General features: G+C 44.8%; 1 protein-coding gene across 4 annotated transcripts in view; it reads right to left on the reverse strand.

Annotated features, from left to right (window-relative positions):
• UQCC1 (ubiquinol-cytochrome c reductase complex assembly factor 1) overlaps window positions 1–6,144 on the reverse strand; it is a 55,018-nt gene extending 48,874 nt beyond the window's left edge. Inside the window, exons 1-3 of one of the 4 annotated variants that reach the window (XM_083801194.1) lie at window positions 6,094–6,144; window positions 2,452–2,556; window positions 790–894 (exon numbers count right to left, since the gene is read on the reverse strand). In XM_083801194.1, coding sequence (XP_083657320.1) covers window positions 790–894; window positions 2,452–2,556; window positions 6,094–6,117 — 234 coding nt within the window. In that variant the 5' untranslated portion in view covers window positions 6,118–6,144. Of the gene's footprint in view, window positions 1–789; window positions 895–2,451; window positions 2,557–4,795; window positions 5,472–5,914; window positions 6,055–6,093 lie in introns of those variants that run through there. The other 3 variants (XM_083801197.1, XM_083801195.1, XM_083801196.1) reach the window with 3 other exon arrangements.
• Window positions 6,145–16,731: the final 10,587 nt, after the last annotated feature.

Genomic DNA, 16,731 nt, shown 5'->3' on the forward strand with positions numbered 1-16,731 from the left:
TATAAGGCACAATAAGGTACAATAACATACATCCTCTTAATTTTGACACAAAATACAAAAAAAAAAAGGTGTTCCCTGTCAACTTTCCTTTTCCCTCTGTCCTCTCATTTTTCTTACTTATATTCCATTTTGCCATTCTCTTCATACTGAAATAGCAAGAGCAGGATCAGAACATTTATTAAATGAGAGACACTGACTCTCTTAGATAAAGTGCTAAACTAATAATTCATGCTCTGGAAAACTTCTATTCTAAGACAAAAGACAATAAATGTAAGAGATGTGGACACCGCAAATTAACAAAACAGTACAGAAGAACAAGAAAAAGTATGACAATAATTAGTCATTATTAGTAGACTACATGACAAATGTCAGTGTTAAGCAGACAGCAAAACTGTTGTTACACACTATCCCCAAGATAAGGAATCTGGAAACATCTTGTCACTTCTAATATGTATGGACAACTTCTGTTCTTCCTTCTTTGAAGGTAAGAAGGGAACATCTGCCACCGACCCCCATCCCAATAACTACTCTTCTCAACTTTGCTTCTTTCCTCATTGGGCTCATTTCCCAAAAAAGCAACTGTGACTTGACTCTCCTATACTAGCAGTTCATTTTCTGGAAAGCAACAGAGCGTTTTTTTTCAAACTATTGGATCCATTGTTAATGCTATACTAAAATATTTCATGTAAGAGATGAATCATCTCCTACGTGCTTTCAAAAGCATTTTATTACCTGTATCTGTACAACACAATGTGCCCTCTGACAATAAAAACATGAAATTCTTCTAACCTTATTCGTATTGTAAAATGTTCTATTTAGCTGTTTAATGGTTCCATTGGCTTGAATAAATCCACCACAGGCTTTAGACAGTTGGAACTGGCCAGTCTCCTGTCTCTAGTAAAAATGACAGAACAAAAAAAGAAAAAGAAAAATTGAAGAGACCATTGACTAGTAAATACTTAACTTTACACCAATTATCCTCACTTCGCTTCTAAGCCAATTTGGTATAATCCTGAAGAACAAAAAGCACAAATTTATATCATAACTGCTACAAATAAAATGGCTGCCCATGCTTAATGCTCCACTTTATGAATTTACTAGTTTTCTGAGAACGTACTAATGGAATGGACCGGCAGAACACTCCACTCTCAAAAACCACAGCTTACGTGCTTTGATTTTGCTCACAAACTATTTTTAACTACACTTTTTGCCTCTTAATAAAGAATAATTATTTTTCCTGGCCTTGCAGAGAAACAGAGCTTACGGCATTTTTATCTACAACTTTATAGTCCATTGAACTGCCTTTATGGCCAAGACTTGAGCAAAACAAATTACAGGGTAATAGTTGTCACTGTAACCTCTACATGGCACATGATTTGCATTACACAGCTACTGCATAATAACAAAACGTATCATACAGGGGTGAGTGGAATCTCTAAGTAAGAAGCATCGCACTGGAAAGCATATCTATCATATCTCCACAGCTTGCCCAAGTTAGTAGCAAACTATTTATGAATAAATTCAGACAAAGCAAATACGCTGTTTTGTTCAGTATAGCCATTCCTAGAAGCCTCTAAATCCTAACATGTGGCTCAGAGTCAAGTCTAACTTTATCAGTCAACTTCACAACTGCTAATTTCCCTCACTACTCTCAACGCTATATGCTACTTCATATGGACCAGTGCTTTATTAATATCACAAAAGCACAAGTGATTTTTCCAGGACTGGAATGTCTTATCTGAGGATAGACATCAAAGCCAAAGAGCTTAGAAATTTCTAATTCTGTAAGTCCTGGCTCTACCAGCTGTAATATACAGGAAAAGAGAAAAGAGGATTAATCTCTGGTTACCTTGCATACATGAAGGAAACACCCAGAGATATACCCTATTTCTGTTCAGATAACCTGCATCTATTCCCATTTGTATTTTGTAATGCATTCCCATATACGCATTTTAACCTCTATAATTGGCTGCTATTAAGCAATCCTCTTGTTGATTTACTATAGACACAATCTGATACTAGGTATGCTTGTCTAAAACTGGAAGTAACATTGCAAAGCCGTGCTTTCACACTGAAATAATATTCCTCAATGTTGTGCTGTGCTAGGTAAACATACCATCAATACTAGAAAGTCCAAGGCTACTGTACAGCAGAAAAATGTTCTATAAAATAAAATGCTGGCAATTATCTGCAAATGTGACTTGTTTGTAAATAGCTGCTTTGGAAAAATGACACCTACATTCAGATTTCTGTATTCTGAATAAAGACAACTGTGTGATAAAGAGTGGGAGCTCCCTCCTTCAGCAGCAGAAAGCTTTTAAGTTGCCTCGATATTTCAGCAATACACAGCGAAGTGAAGACACCGCTTCTGGAAGCCTCTTTACTGAAAAACTATTCCAGATTCAAACTCATCCCAGTGTTTACACACTTTAATATACTGTGACATCCTACCTGGAAAATACCATGGAGCATCCTTCTACACTGGCCTTGGACCACGGCTGTCTGTAATAATCCACGGCATACTGCTATCCATTGAGTTACTCCAGTCCGGCAGCTCTGAAACAGAAAAAGTAGCAATGAAGAAGAGGATCCTAACACAAAAACAGTTTAACTGTCATCCTGCTTCCACAGATTTACTCATTTATACAACAACCCTCGGATTAAGCTCCAAACTTGCATTTGAGAGAAATCTAAATTCTGATTACAAAAAAAAAATATCTTGCCTTACAGTAATGCAATCTGAGTTTGATAAGAGAAACAGATTAGTAAAAAGGAAGTGGTGGGCTGTCTACATCATAAAACTACACCACAGTTTTTATATCTAGTACAACAAATGCAGATACTTACGTATTGAGTTGACTGAGTGAGATCTTTAAAAAGCCCTCAACCAGTACTCAGCTTTTACGCATCTTTGTCTTACTGAAGCACTGCTAATAATTCTAGTATTTCAAAAGTGTATGTTGTCCCAATAAATTTCAGCAAATATAATCATTTTTAATGCACTACATTAATACGGGAAACAAGATATATATTATTACAGAGAACAGACTTTTCTCTATTAAAGATAGCTTTTTTATTTTTTTTTTTTTAACAGGCCAAAAAGATGATTAAGGGATTGAAGCACCCAACATGTGAGGAAAAGCTGAGAGAGTTGGGACTATTTAGCTTTGAGGAAAGCAGGGAGATCTTAACAATATACACGAATACCAAGGTGGGGGGGACACGGCCAATCTTGGCTGAGTGGTGCCAGTGAAAGGCAACCATGAGAGCAGCAGATTGCCCAAAAGCCAGGAGAAACAGACAGAACCAGTCCCTGTTCCCCCTTCCCTGCAGAGACTTTGCTGTTTGCCAGGTGCAGCGCACTGCTTCCTCAGGCTGCCCCGGCATCACACTCTTGAGCCATTGTGAGGGAATTGATTTGGGTTTCTACAAACTGTGAGGGAAAAAATGTGTTTCCTTTGCAAATGTGATTAGTACTCACTAACTTTACTATTTAGTACTACACCTTTCCTCTTCTACTCTAGCTATGGAAGACCACTTAGTTTCTGCTTTTTCTCTGTAGCCTGAGTACCCAGCAAGGACAGATATGAAGCTGATACGTTTCTATTCAAAAAGACATTTCAGCTGAGTAACAGAAAACAATTCTTGAGGCAATCCAGTGCTCTGATACAAACAGTTTAACTAACACTAACAGCCAGAAAGAAAATTCACCTTTTTTTTAATTGATAAAGAATGAGTAAAAGACTCCATTGCGTCTAACAGATCTTTTGAGGCTTATTCTTGGTAATAAGAAAACATACTTTGATTGCAATAGATCTTTAAGCTTAAATAAGCTTAAACCTCTTATAACCTTATAACGTTAAACCAGTTATAAACCTCTTTTGGGGTTTATAACTGTTGAAAAGCACTCCTGGAACAAAACTGGACAGAGACATACGACGTCACAAGACAAGCATACACACAGTTAAAACGAGAGGTGATAAACTTAAGGATGTGATAAGAAGAGATTTGAAAAAAAAGCAAAAGCAGGAAGTGGCAGAGCAACAGAAAGGGAGAAACACAGAGTTAAGGGATCTTTCCTAAGCTAATATCACTGAAGAACATCACCTTCCATTTAAACTACAAGTACTACTCTTTATTTACAAAAAGGCTGAAAAAAAACGTACCAAGCATAAACCAAACAAAATTTCTCAGCAATAGTCTACAGGCAGCATAAGCACCTCCTGCAGCTAGCTGTCTTGTCAGGATTCAGATGAAAAAAAATACCCACGGTCATCTAAATCCTCCTGGCAACCTTTAGAAAAACCTTAGGTAGCACACAAACATTCATCAGGATCTCTTCTTAGGTAAAGGACAGATGTATCATAACAGCACTATTAACTGAAATGTTCAGACAATAATCAGGCCTATAACATACGCCATGAGCACCCAAGGAGGCTTGAAGATGAGAGGAAAACAAAACTGTCCTTTCCCATTTTCAATACAAGGAAGAGGTGTTGAAAGTATGAAGACTTATTTTTATTTGATTAGTAAACTATTAAATCCTAACGCAAAAGCAGATACTAGGAAACACCATGGATCAGCAATGCTATGATACTACAAAGCTTGAGCTGAAGCATGTTGCTTGCTGTTAGAACTCCCCAGCCTCCCAGCTGCATCCTCCCATCCTTGCTAATGCTCCAGTGCTTCTCCCACAAAATGAGGCTCTTCAGATCACAAAAATTGCAGCCAACTAAATCTTCTCTCATCCAAAGAGAAATTCTTCTGGCTAGGCTGAAGAACTGAACCAACTTACTTTGCCACATGAATGCCAGAAGCAGCCGGGAGAAGAGCCAGGGTTAGGGAGGCCTGGGAGATGAGTCCTGCCCCCTCTGTGCCCGCAGCCTGGCATTGCCAGCAGCACCCTGGGGCACAGCTCCTCAGACAGCTGAACCCCCGGTGACTCACTGCTCCTCTAGCGCTCAGCTCCCCTTCCGCCTGGCTTCCCCCTCCACTTTTGCTAGACTGCCTCTTCAACTCATTACGGCAGGAAACTAACTTTATATTCTGCCAGTTCTGCTGCTTTGGCATTCAGAGCACAGGGGTCAAGAAAAACACTGGGGCACAAAGAGGTAGGCAACAGCGCAGAGACGTGAGTAAGGACAGAGCACAGCAATGGCAGAAGGAAGGCAGGAACTCATGCTCACTGCATCCCAGTTGCTCTCAGGCATGTTTGCTCTCAGCTGCTTTCAGCTGGACAGATGAATGGGCAGGGCTCACCATGCCTGCAAAACCACACCCTGAGACATCGGTTCTAAAAATTAGGTGGATTAATTTCACAAGCTCTCTGATTAAGGGCTTTCCATTTTCCTCACGCATTGGTCTCCAGCTAGCAGTGTTGGCCATGCCCGTATCTGCATTGGGGCAGGGAATCAGATCCTGGCACCAACCTCCGAACTCAAAGCTGAAATCTGGTAACCTGCTGCAGAGACTTCAAAAGCCAATAGACCAAAAATACACACATGGATGAGAAACAAAGGAGCTGAGTGATTAGTAATCCGCTCTCATTCACAGGAACCCAATCTCCTCCACCTGACACGGAAATTGGAACCTTTATAACACCTCCAAAGTGAGACAGGAATCTCCAGAAATGGGAACCCTCACGCCCCTGGGCACAGACACCGTGTCCAAAGCAAGAGGAAAGCTACCAGAGAAAAAAAAAATAAAAATAAATCCTCAAATATAAAGCCCAAGCCCAGAACGCGAAAGCCCTGCACAGCTCCCGTGGAAGCACAAACCCAGGGGAAGCCTCCCCATCCCGAGCCGGCCCCCTCCTCGCCCCGGGTTGAGCGCCGCGAGGCGAGCAGCAGCGAGCCGCCGGGCGCACCAACCCCGCGGCCACCGCGCCGAGCCCCGCCGGCAGGCAGGCACGCACCAGCCCCGCTCCGGTAAGGTCGGACCGCGGCAGAGCCGCGCGGGGCTGCGGGGCCGCTCAGCCCCCTCACAGCGCCGCCATGCCGCAGGGAGCGGAGGGGCGGGACGGGAAGGAGGGCGGCGGGCGGCGGCCGGGGCTGGCCCCCCCCACCCCCGCCGCCCACCGCCGTTGCCACTCACCACGGCCCGCACCAGCGCCGCCATGGCCCTTCGCGCCGCTTCCGGCGGGGGAGCCCCGTCCCTTCCGCCCCGCGGCCGCCTCCGGCCGGGGAGGGGGAGGGGGAGGAGGTTGGGGGGGGGCATCTGCTGGGTGTCTTCCCGCAGAACATGGCGGAGCACCTCGAGGCCATCCTCCCCCCCCTCCCCGTGGTGCCAGCAGCGATCCCGCCTGCCCCCAGCGCGCCTCCCCCGCTGCTCCTGCTGGCACCGGCCCGGTGGGGCAGAACGAGCCGCCTTGTTTCGCCGGGGTAGTCCCGTTCTGGATCACATCCGCATCACCTCACAAATGTTAGTGCTGGTACAAGGGAGGCTGGTGCAGATGTGAGCAAGAGCAGCTGGGGAAGAGGGAGGCTGCGCTTTTCAGCAGCAGTGCTGGCTTAAAGGGCTTGGGGAGCTATAACATTCTGCTCCCCTCTTTCCCGGCATATTTATTGGGATGTCAGCTTCTCAAGAGGGCAGTAGCAGCTGCTTTAATGGCTCTGAAACTCCACAGTAGTCCTTAGAATTCTTTCCTATATTCTTAAATGTCAGCTCTCCCAGGGCCAATGGAGACACCTGCCTGGGCTTCCTTTCCACAGGCATCCCAGATCCCTGCACACGCAGCCAGTTTTTCTGAGGTGTTCTGACTCGCTGCAGCTATATGTTGAAATACATCTAACTTAACTGTATCTGACTGTGTTTAGTGAACAAGTTGTTCTGACGCAGTGCCAGATGTTGAACGATGCAGGGGACTGTAGATCACAGGGATGTGCACCATTTCATTTGGTTCTTCTGCCTGTTGCCAGTTCTAGGGAGGAAGGTCAGAGCTAGCTCTGCTTCCATTTGCTTAGCTGTCCTCTGTGTATTAGACTCAAAGCAATGTTGAATGCCATTCGTAACAGCAGCTTTTCTTGTGTGTGTGTAAGAAGGCGGAAGAGGAGAATGCATATCCATTTCTGAAGCCTCCTCTTTGCCATTAGTGAGCTAGAGTCATTGAAAGTGATGAAGCTCCAGGATCCCTACACCATGTAATTATAAAGAGAAAAGACTTGCCATCAGTGGCAGAGGAGTCCCGGTGTGCAGCAGTCTGTCCACAGCAGTGGACACTTTCCAACTAGGAGCTGTGTGTCTGAGAAATACACTGAGTATGACAGTTTTTGATAGCAACCTAGGTTTGGTTCAGTCTTACCTAATGACGCATAGGAGGATTTTGACACGTTTCAGTACCAGAAAATTATTGTCTTAACCTAAGATTCCTCTGCCTTTCTGTTATTTCATTCTCCATGTAGCACTAATCCCTTTTCATGGCAATATAGCAGAACACAGCTATCTCAAGCACAGAGCAGCACACCAGACTGCCTCTGAAGACTCCATGACTGTGGAGACAGAACAGTTGCTGGATCTGAATTTTAAATTCAGTTCTACAGGGATTTCCTCGGTCAAAGCACTAGCAACTTACTCCTCTTTATGTACAGAATCCTTGTTGTCCTCAAGTTCCTACCATTCAGCTCTGCTTGGTGGGCAGCTCCATGACCACATGGGTCTTACCTCAGTCATAGTGAGTCCTCAGTGTGGAGCTGCTCCTGGGCGAGCATTTTCAAGCAGCGCCAAGAAGTCCCAGTGGCAGAGCAGTGAAGTTCCCATTTAACTGCTGGTGTTCTTTCATTCAGTGCTGCTGACAATGCCCCCTACATGTGCTGGCAACCAGGTGACTGAACAGGAAAGAAGACTCAGTTTGGGGGCAGGCAGAGGCATCCTCCAAATAGCTGGTATTTGTCATTTTCAAAGCTTGACCAAGAAGAGGTATGGGACTGTTCAGTACTAAAGGCAAAGAAGTGGGGTGCAGAAAACAAGCAAAAGGAGGATGGAGAGACCATTCTCCGCTGCTCTTTGGAAGACTGGGGGTGACAAAAGCCTGGTGACCACAGGAACGGTTGCTTCTTTACTCCAGTGATTGGGGCCATGCTATGCAGTCCTACATGCTGCGTCCATTCAGATAGATGCAGTGATAATCCACGTGTCAAGACAGAGCTGGTAGAGGCCTCTCCTTGCTCCTGCATGTCTGGTTTGATGGGACTGGTGGATGAAATAAGGATAAAGTTTAATATAACTAAGCAGATAAAGTTACTTGTAGCTGAAAGGAAAGGTTCTGCTCCTGGCTGAGCTAGCACTAGCATTCATCTGATGAATGCTGAGCCAATGAGGAGTTAGCCTACCAGAAAACTGTCTTTTTTGTTGTTTTTAGTAGGATTAATTTTCTGTGAAATTAGCTACCTGAACCACCCCTCCACAGGATCAGAGGAATGCCAGGAATGCATGGCTGGGGACAGGGTGAGGAGAGCAGACAGGCTGTTTTGGCAGTAGCCAGCTAATCGGTCAGCTTAGCTGTGTTGTCAAACCATGTGAAACCTCCATCCCGACTGCTGCTGCTGTCAGTAGTCTGTCTGAGAAGGCGCCGGTAGTGATTCTGTTCCTGCAGGTAATAGAGGGAACAAGGGGAGAAGCTGTAGTGGTCACCCTGAAGCCTGTTCCCCCGACACAGGGAAACCCTGTTGCCCCAGGAGGCCGTTTTGAGAGGCCCGGATGCTTGAACTGCTCTTGATGAGGTCCTGCACTGGCATTTCACAGCAGGTTCTAGGCAGGCCCGGGAAGCCATCCCAGGCCTTTTTGGGATTGTGCTAGCCCAGATATAGGGAGAAACTAACAACTAACAGCCCCAGTATTGTTGGTTGTTTTGGTTTTGATTTGAGTTTAACTTTGGTTCTGCAGAAGCATAAGCTTTTCTAGAGCACATGCCATCTAGGTCAAGGCTGTTGTGGTGGTTAGCAGGGCTTCGTTTGTACAAGGTGACTGTTGCAATGAAGAGGAAGGGGGATATAATTCTAGCCTGTTTGTTAAAGTCTCAGTCCAGGAAGCATCAAAACACAAAGGGCAACAGTAAAGCTTATTCAGAGTTGAAAAAGCTCAGGGAGGAAAATTTCCACATCTACTTGTTATCTGGGTACATGAAGATGAGATAAGCATCTGATCCATTGGTTACTTAGAGGGGAGACAACCAGGAACTGTGATTTTTGCAGCACAGAATCAGGAGAGAGCTGGCAGCGAAGGGTGTGAATTACAAGCACATAGGAAGTTATTTGGTGTTGAGATATTACACCAAAGTTGAGTGGATTTAAAAAGATAAGCCCTTTGAAAGAACTTACAGATCCAAGTTGTGCCTAGCATTTCTTTTTAACAATTTTGATTTGATTTAGCCCATGAAAGCCACTGTAGGAATTTTTATCTTGCTGCTGTTTTGATCCAGTCTCAGGTCGCCTTCTACTGACTTCACTGTTTGTCAGGACCGCAGCTCCATTTAATTGCAGGTGGTCTATTTGCAGAGTTTGTAAGAAAAGAAGAGTTGCAAGGGGAGAATGGTTGACTATTATCAACTGGGAGACTTGGACACCTGTTATTAAAATTTATCAGAACAGAAACTGACTTTCTGACTCAGTGAACTGCTAAATAGTCATATAAAATGCCACTAGAAAGACTGGAAGAGGAGCAGAGGCCTCTAGCATAATATGGTGTTTTCACACGGATGGGCAGCTGAACTCAAATGGGCAAAACAGACTCAGCATAAGGGAGATTAATGTACATTGATTGCTAACTGCTAACAGAACAGAGCAGTGAGAACTCAACACAAACTAAAAACACCTTTCTCCCCACCCTATTCTATCTCCTCCCCCCAGGTAGTCCAAGAGAATGGGGAATGGGGCTGTGGTCAGTCCTAATGCTTTGTCTCCAGTACTCCTTCACGGTCACTCTATGCCCCTGCTCCAACGTGGGGTCCCTTCCACGGGATGCCGTCCTTCCCAAACTGATCCTGCATGGGTTTCCCACAGGCAGCAGGTCTTCAAGAACGGCTCCAAGTATGGCTCTGTACCACAGGGTGCATCATTCAGGAGCAAACTGCTCCAGCATGGGTCCCCCATGGGCAGCAGCTCACACCAGCTCCCCTGCTCCTGCATGGGCTCCTCTCCACGGGCTGCAGCGTGGAGATCTGCTCCGCCATGGTACCCATGGGCTGCAAGGGGACAGCCTGCTCCACCAGGGGCCTCTCCACAGGCTGCAAAGGAACTGCTGCTCTGTGCCTGAAGCACCTCCTGCCCTCCTGCTCTGGCCCTGGTGGCTGGCTGCAGGGCTGGTTCTCTCTGCGTTTCCTTGCTCCTCTCTCCCAGCTGCTGTTGTGCAGCAGTTTTTTTCCTTTCTTCAATCTCCTTTCCAGAGATGCAGCAGCATCATTAACTTTGGCCAGTGGCGGGGCCCTGTTGGAGCTGGATGGAGTTGGCACTTTTCTAATATGGGGCATCTCCTGAGCTCTACTCACAGAGGCCACCCCTGCAGCCACCCTTGCTACCAGAAACCTACGATGTAAGCCCAATACAGACAATTGTGATGACTGCCATCGATGTGAAAAATTCATGGAATCGCAGAATCACAGAATGGTTTGGGTTGGAAGGGACCTTAAAGATCATCCAGTTCCACTCCCCCTACCATGGGCAGGGACACTTCCCACTAAATCAGGTTGCTCAAATTTAATTCAGATTAAAATCTTCAAAGCTTGAAGATGGGTAGCATTGCACAGAAGTACCCTGGCCTGGGGTGCTGGCTGTTCTCTATGAGAAGAGCAGGACAAAGGCTCTGTTTTTTGCCCAGTAATTCAATCCCAGACTCAGAATATTGCCTTGTCTAAACTGGGTATTTAACTACCCCGAAAACTTCAATTTTGAGAAACCTTTTAATATGAAGAAGTGTTCCAGACCAGCAATGATGCTTAGATGATTTATTAGTTTTAAAATGTGTGCTCTCTCTTAGGTGTGCTAGGCCATGGTAGAGTCTGAGACTTCGATTCTGTATTGTTATGTTCTTCCTTGGTTGGCACAATTAATTACAAACTTTTGCAAATCCCGTAGGTTTGTAGCTAAAAAGATCACCTAGAGCATCCTCCATGTCCAAGGCTGTAGTAAATATAGATCACTCTGGTGCATATTTCTCTTACCTGCACTTAAAAATTTCAGTGCGGGGGTTTCCAATTTCCACATGAGGCTCATTCCAATCTTTCACTGTGAAAGTTTTCTCATACTTACCAAAAAGATGCGCAGCGTGAGCCCTGTTCTCCCTTTGATGTCAAGTTCCTTAAATTATTAGGTCAGAGCAGAGTCTGGCTAATACTTTAAGAAATTGACCTCAAGGTATTTGCTGTGAGAAGCTCTGTAGAGTTGTTAAGAAGGTTTCTTAATGCAGCTCTGCAAGTTTATTTCTTATACAACCTTTACAAACTACTTGGGTTTTCTTCACTCTGCTAGTGGATATGCGCATATTTCCTCAGAGAATGACACAGGGTTTGTTTCGGTTTGGTTTTGAATAGCTTGTTATAGTGCCATCAGAAATAAGAAGTACAAGCAGGTATGTGAAGGCCATACTGTGAAAAACAGAAGACATTTTATGGTGACCCAGTGATCCAGGTCCTGTGTGGCCTCTGCGTCATACTCTGCCTTGCAGAATGCTGATGTCTTTCAGAGTGAGCAATACAGTGCTGAAAAGGCAAAGGGGCTGCACGTGGGAATTTAGTACAGTGAGCACTGCCTGATCTGCTAAGCTGGAATCTCCAGACTGAATCTTTCCTGAAATTTCCACTTTTTGGACTTCAGAGACAGCCACCTCAATGACCTCCTTTGCTATTTTTCACTTGCTATGTTTCCTTCTCTCCAGCAGTGATGATGCTCTATGCAGACCGCTCTGCAGTCAGCCAGCCTTTCTGTATGTAACACAACAGGAAACAACCTTTATGTATTTTTTGTGTGTATTTTTGTTCATTTTCAAAAGACCCCACAGGCTCTCCGTACATTGCACAGAGGTGTTTGGGCTGCTGAGATCTTGAGTTTAGATATGTATTTAACCTCTCCCAAGCGGGTTCTGTGGTCAGTACTAGTTTTGTTTGTTCTTTGACTTATTGAATGAGGAATGATATATAGCTTTTAAACAAATGCATTCAAAAATATTTTGATGTTCCTGTCCTCCTAATTTCCTGTTAGCATCAGATTTTATTTCAAATGTTAGCATAGAACATGATTTTTTTTCCTTTTCACTGATCATTTTTATGTAGTTGTATATTTTTATCTTTTGAAAAATAACTACATGGGTAAATCAACCTTATTGAAATAGTCTAAATATATGGAATTCCAAGACAACAACAACTATTTTTATCCTCTTGATCACAGGAAGAATCAAAGTTAACATAAAGCAATTGTTAGCCCAGCATTCCCGGGGAGTACTCCCTGTTTCCAAAACACAAACATACTCTGCCCTAGGGCAAAAGTACAGATCTCAACTTCAGTCTTTTCTCTGCTTAGTCTGAAGTTCCTGTCTAAGTGCAGAATTTAAAATTATATTGATTTTCCTTCTTAACAGCCTGCTCCTGCTTCCACAGGAGAAAAGTCAAAGGAAATCTCATGAATATATAGGGAAACAGAATCTCTCTGTGTTATCTGGGACAAGTGCGGCTGGGATACTCCAGATAACAAGAGGGAAAATATTCTCCATGGGTATTCCAGGACACCCTGGAGATCATGATAAAGAGAAACCCAATTTCAAAAACTCTGTTCAGGTCCAGCAGGTCTTATTAACTCTGGTTCAGTGCCAATGCTGCAAGACTGCCAGCTGGCCCCTCAGCTATTTGACTGTCTTTGCAGCATACTTTCCCAGTGCTCCAGGTTCTGAAAGGGCCTTGTATGTACCAACGGAGCCAGTGCAGGTCTGGCACTGCATCCTGTCTAATGCACCCTTTTAGGACTTGGAGTACAAATCAGTGATAACAGGCCTTTGGAGCCCTGGTGTATGTGGACTGGCTTCTTCCAGAGCTCGCTTGGATGTCTTTGCACTGCTCTTCCAGAACTCCCAGTCCCAGAAATGAAGTGAGGGGCCACCTGACTCAGCATGGGGAAAACCAAGTTCCACTGGGTTTCTAGCTCAGGCTCTGTGCTGAAGGAAAACGGCATCTGTAGGGTTGAACTGGTAATTTATAATGGATTTGTCATACTTTGCTTTCACACAATTTTTCTCCATTGCATGCATAGTATATTTGGACATTTTGAGACCGAGTTCAGCTTTGGGATGACATTACCAGCTGATACAGGAATTTAAATGGAAGCTAATTGTATTATTAACAAAGTAAAGATGCTTAGTCCTCTCTGTAAGACTGAATCAGTTTGGGGGGTCGGTATGAATACATTTGCTACTGCTGCTTCTCAAGCTATTTAAAAAAGCATACAAAAAGAAGAGAAATTTTCGGTAAAAGTATAATCCCAACAGTGTATTATGGGTCTTGCAACGTCTGGCAAGTATGGAGATCAATTGCCTGATCTGGAATTCCTTGGCCACAGGTGCAAAGTGGTCCTTGCTCTGGTCTCCAAGAAGGAGCTACCCCTCTCCTGTGCAAGCGCTGCACAGGCGCTGCAGTAAAAGCAGACCTGGAGCAGAACAGGCTCCTCACTGGGGCACTCACTGGGTTTGGTGAAGCCTAGCAAGCAACATCTGAACTCCATGACTGAACAGTTCAGGGGAAGTAGAAGTCAGACCTGATTACTTTTTCCAAGCATATATATCCTAGTGGCTGCTGCTACTGTTAAATATGATAAACTCCTATTTGTTCACTTTAACTTGCCATCAGTAGTCACTGTTTGCTGGGGCAAGCCCAGGATGTTTCCCTCCCCACCTGTCAAGCTTGAAGTGTGCTTTGGCACCCTGCCATTGTGGAGTCTCAATGTCTTGAGCAGACAGCTTCAGAAACAAGACATCCCAGTACTTAAACCGCCTCTACTTCATGAACTTTTCTTCCCATCTGTATGCTTTCTGAAGAAGAAAATGTTTGCTGGTCAGAGAGGTTTTCCACATGCGCCTCCTTCAGCTTTCCATTACTGCTAAGAGGTTATATGGGGTGCAGTGCCATACACTGTACTGTACTATATGCAGAGGTGTTCAGACTTAATTTATTCCCTTCTCCTGGATAAAGATTATTGCAGCTGTGTGTTTTGGAAAACTATCAATGAAGGGAGTTCAGCTCATACAACACACTTTCAATAGGGTACTGTACTCTATATTTCCAGGTTCTGTTTTAATTACACTTGCATATTACCTTGGAGGAAGCTGAAATCTGGAAAATGTTTTCTCATATACCATGTCTTAAACCTTCCTGACCTTCTGTTTTATACCGAGTACATTTATGCTTGTGATTAAAACCATATAATATGGGGTAAGGCTTGGCTATCCAGGATAATCTATCAGAGGCGTGCTGTCAGTCCCTACTAGCAAAGGCTGAACAGTTTTCACCAAGAAAGGTCCCCACCATCCCTCAACCCACCACCTTCCAGCAGTAATTCCCTCTTTCCTCTTCCCTCCCTTCACATGGCTCCCAACGAAAGCTGCAGGAGTTGGCCACAGTCTGTGAATAGGGCACAAGGTGGTCTTCCCCTGTGGTAGCAAAGTGGCCCTGCTGCTCCAGAGAGTCCCAGAGGGACCACGCAATGGGATGACTCCCATGTTGTCAATGTATTACCTGTATCTCAATAGAGACAAGCGGGAGTCCTTGTTATGCCTCCCATCACTCCTGCTGGGCTGGGGAGCGGAGCAATGTTGGTGTTGTCTACACTGGAGGCCACAGTGCAAAAAAGAGCCTGATGTCCAGAACTGAAGTCTCCTTGAGACAGCTGGCATTGTCCAGGGCGAGCGGGGCACCGGTGGGCCTCTGGGTGTAAGCGGCTGCGAGCAGGTGACGGAAGCACCCTATGGAGTAGCAGTGAGAGGTGTGAGCCTCCTTCAGCTCTCAGAACGTGCACGCCTCCTAGAGCTGACAGGATAACAAAACCCGTATGAATCAGTCTTGTGATTCATTACGGGTATGTCTATCATCTTGTGATTCAACTTGTAAAATGGAAAGATTTTCATCTGAAAGCAGTGATTATGGAGAGCAGCGTAGGTCATAATAGAAGGCTGAGTATGAGCTCCTAATGTGGTACCAAAGCAGAGAGGGAAAGCCAAACCCTGGATGATAATGAAGGTCAAAATCCAGTAAAAGTATAGTTAGTGTTGTCTCTGTGTCATTGATGAGACTGTTATTGTTAACCAAATGTTAAATGAGAGATCTGGTGCAAAAAGTATTTGGAGAAATGGAAAAATTTTAACCCAAACCAACCAACCAACCAACCAAACAAACAAACAAAAGAAGGAGAAAGAATCTGGTAAAGAAGGTGCACAGCAAAAGCATAAAGCGGGGAGGGGAGGGGAGGGGAGGGGAGGGGAGGGGAGGGGAGGGGAGGGGAGGGGAGGGGAGGGGAGGGGAGGGGAGGGGAGGGGAGGGGAGGGGAGGGGAGAGGAGAGGAGAGGAGAGGAGAGGAGAGGAGAGGAGAGGAGAGGAGAGGAGAGGAGAGGAGAGGAGAGGAGAGGAGAGGAGAGGAGAGGAGAGGAGAGGAGAGGAGAGGAGAGGAGAGGAGAGGAGAGGAGAGGAGAGGAGAGGAGAGGAGAGGAGAGGAGAGGAGAGGAGAGGAGAGGAGAGGAGAGGAGAGGAGAGGAGAGGAGAGGAGAGGAGAGGAGAGGAGAGGAGAGGAGAGGAGAGGAGAGGAGAGGAGAGGAGAGGAGAGGAGAGGAGAGGAGAGGAGAGGAGAGGAGAGGAGAGGAGAGGAGAGGAGATCATCACAATCTGCATAGGCAGAACAATGCCCATAGGAATAAGTTTTTAGTATAGCAGACAAATAAGCCAATTTACTGATTCAAAGTGAAAACTGGACAGTAGGTAGAAATAAGCTGCTTATTTAAAAAATGAAGTGCTAATATTCACAGTATTAGCTTAGAGCTGACTGTGGTGAGCTTTTTAATACTTCTGGTCTTTAGATCAATTCTGGATCTCTCTTTCCATATATGTAATACCCAGCTATTATGTAACATCATTTAATTCCAATGAACTTTAAAAATAGACTTCCTTTTAAAAACAAATTGGTGGGAAAAAGAGACCACATCAGAAAGCCATGCTTCTCTAACAGGACAGTGGCCAAGGTGCCATAAATCCTGTGCAATGGATTAAACCAGGAGGCTGTACTGTACTAGTCCACTGGAAATTTGGGGCTTCATACAGAACATAAGAATGGTTTTGTGAAGTGAGCCCATGGTTGCATCTAGCCTGTGTCCAATGGGTGACAGCAGATCGCTAAAGGAGATAACAAGGAGATAAACATGAGGAATGTGCGGTGAGGTTTTCCTGGCACAGCTTCTCAGCTACCAATGGCTCAGAAAGTCACAGGTCCTTGTGTCTACCAGCTTTTCATGGAGCTTTCTTACATGAACTTAAGTCTGTCAGTTCATTTATTTATTGATTTATTTATTTAACATATGTAGATACGTAACATACAAAACAGCATATGCTTAGGAGTGGTGAAGCTGGGCATGCTGTAGGAATCAGTATCTCTGTTTCAACCCTGTCCCAAACTGGTTTCATTTGGTGCACCATGGTTCTTGTTTGGGAGCAAACACTCCCGGTTCACATTCTTAGCCCTCATCACTTTTCTTTCTTGCCCCAGTCACCTCTTG

The sequence above is a fragment of the Anser anser genome, assembly GCF_964211835.1.
Source record: "Anser anser genome assembly, chromosome: 16".
Lineage (NCBI taxonomy): Eukaryota > Metazoa > Chordata > Aves > Anseriformes > Anatidae > Anser > Anser anser.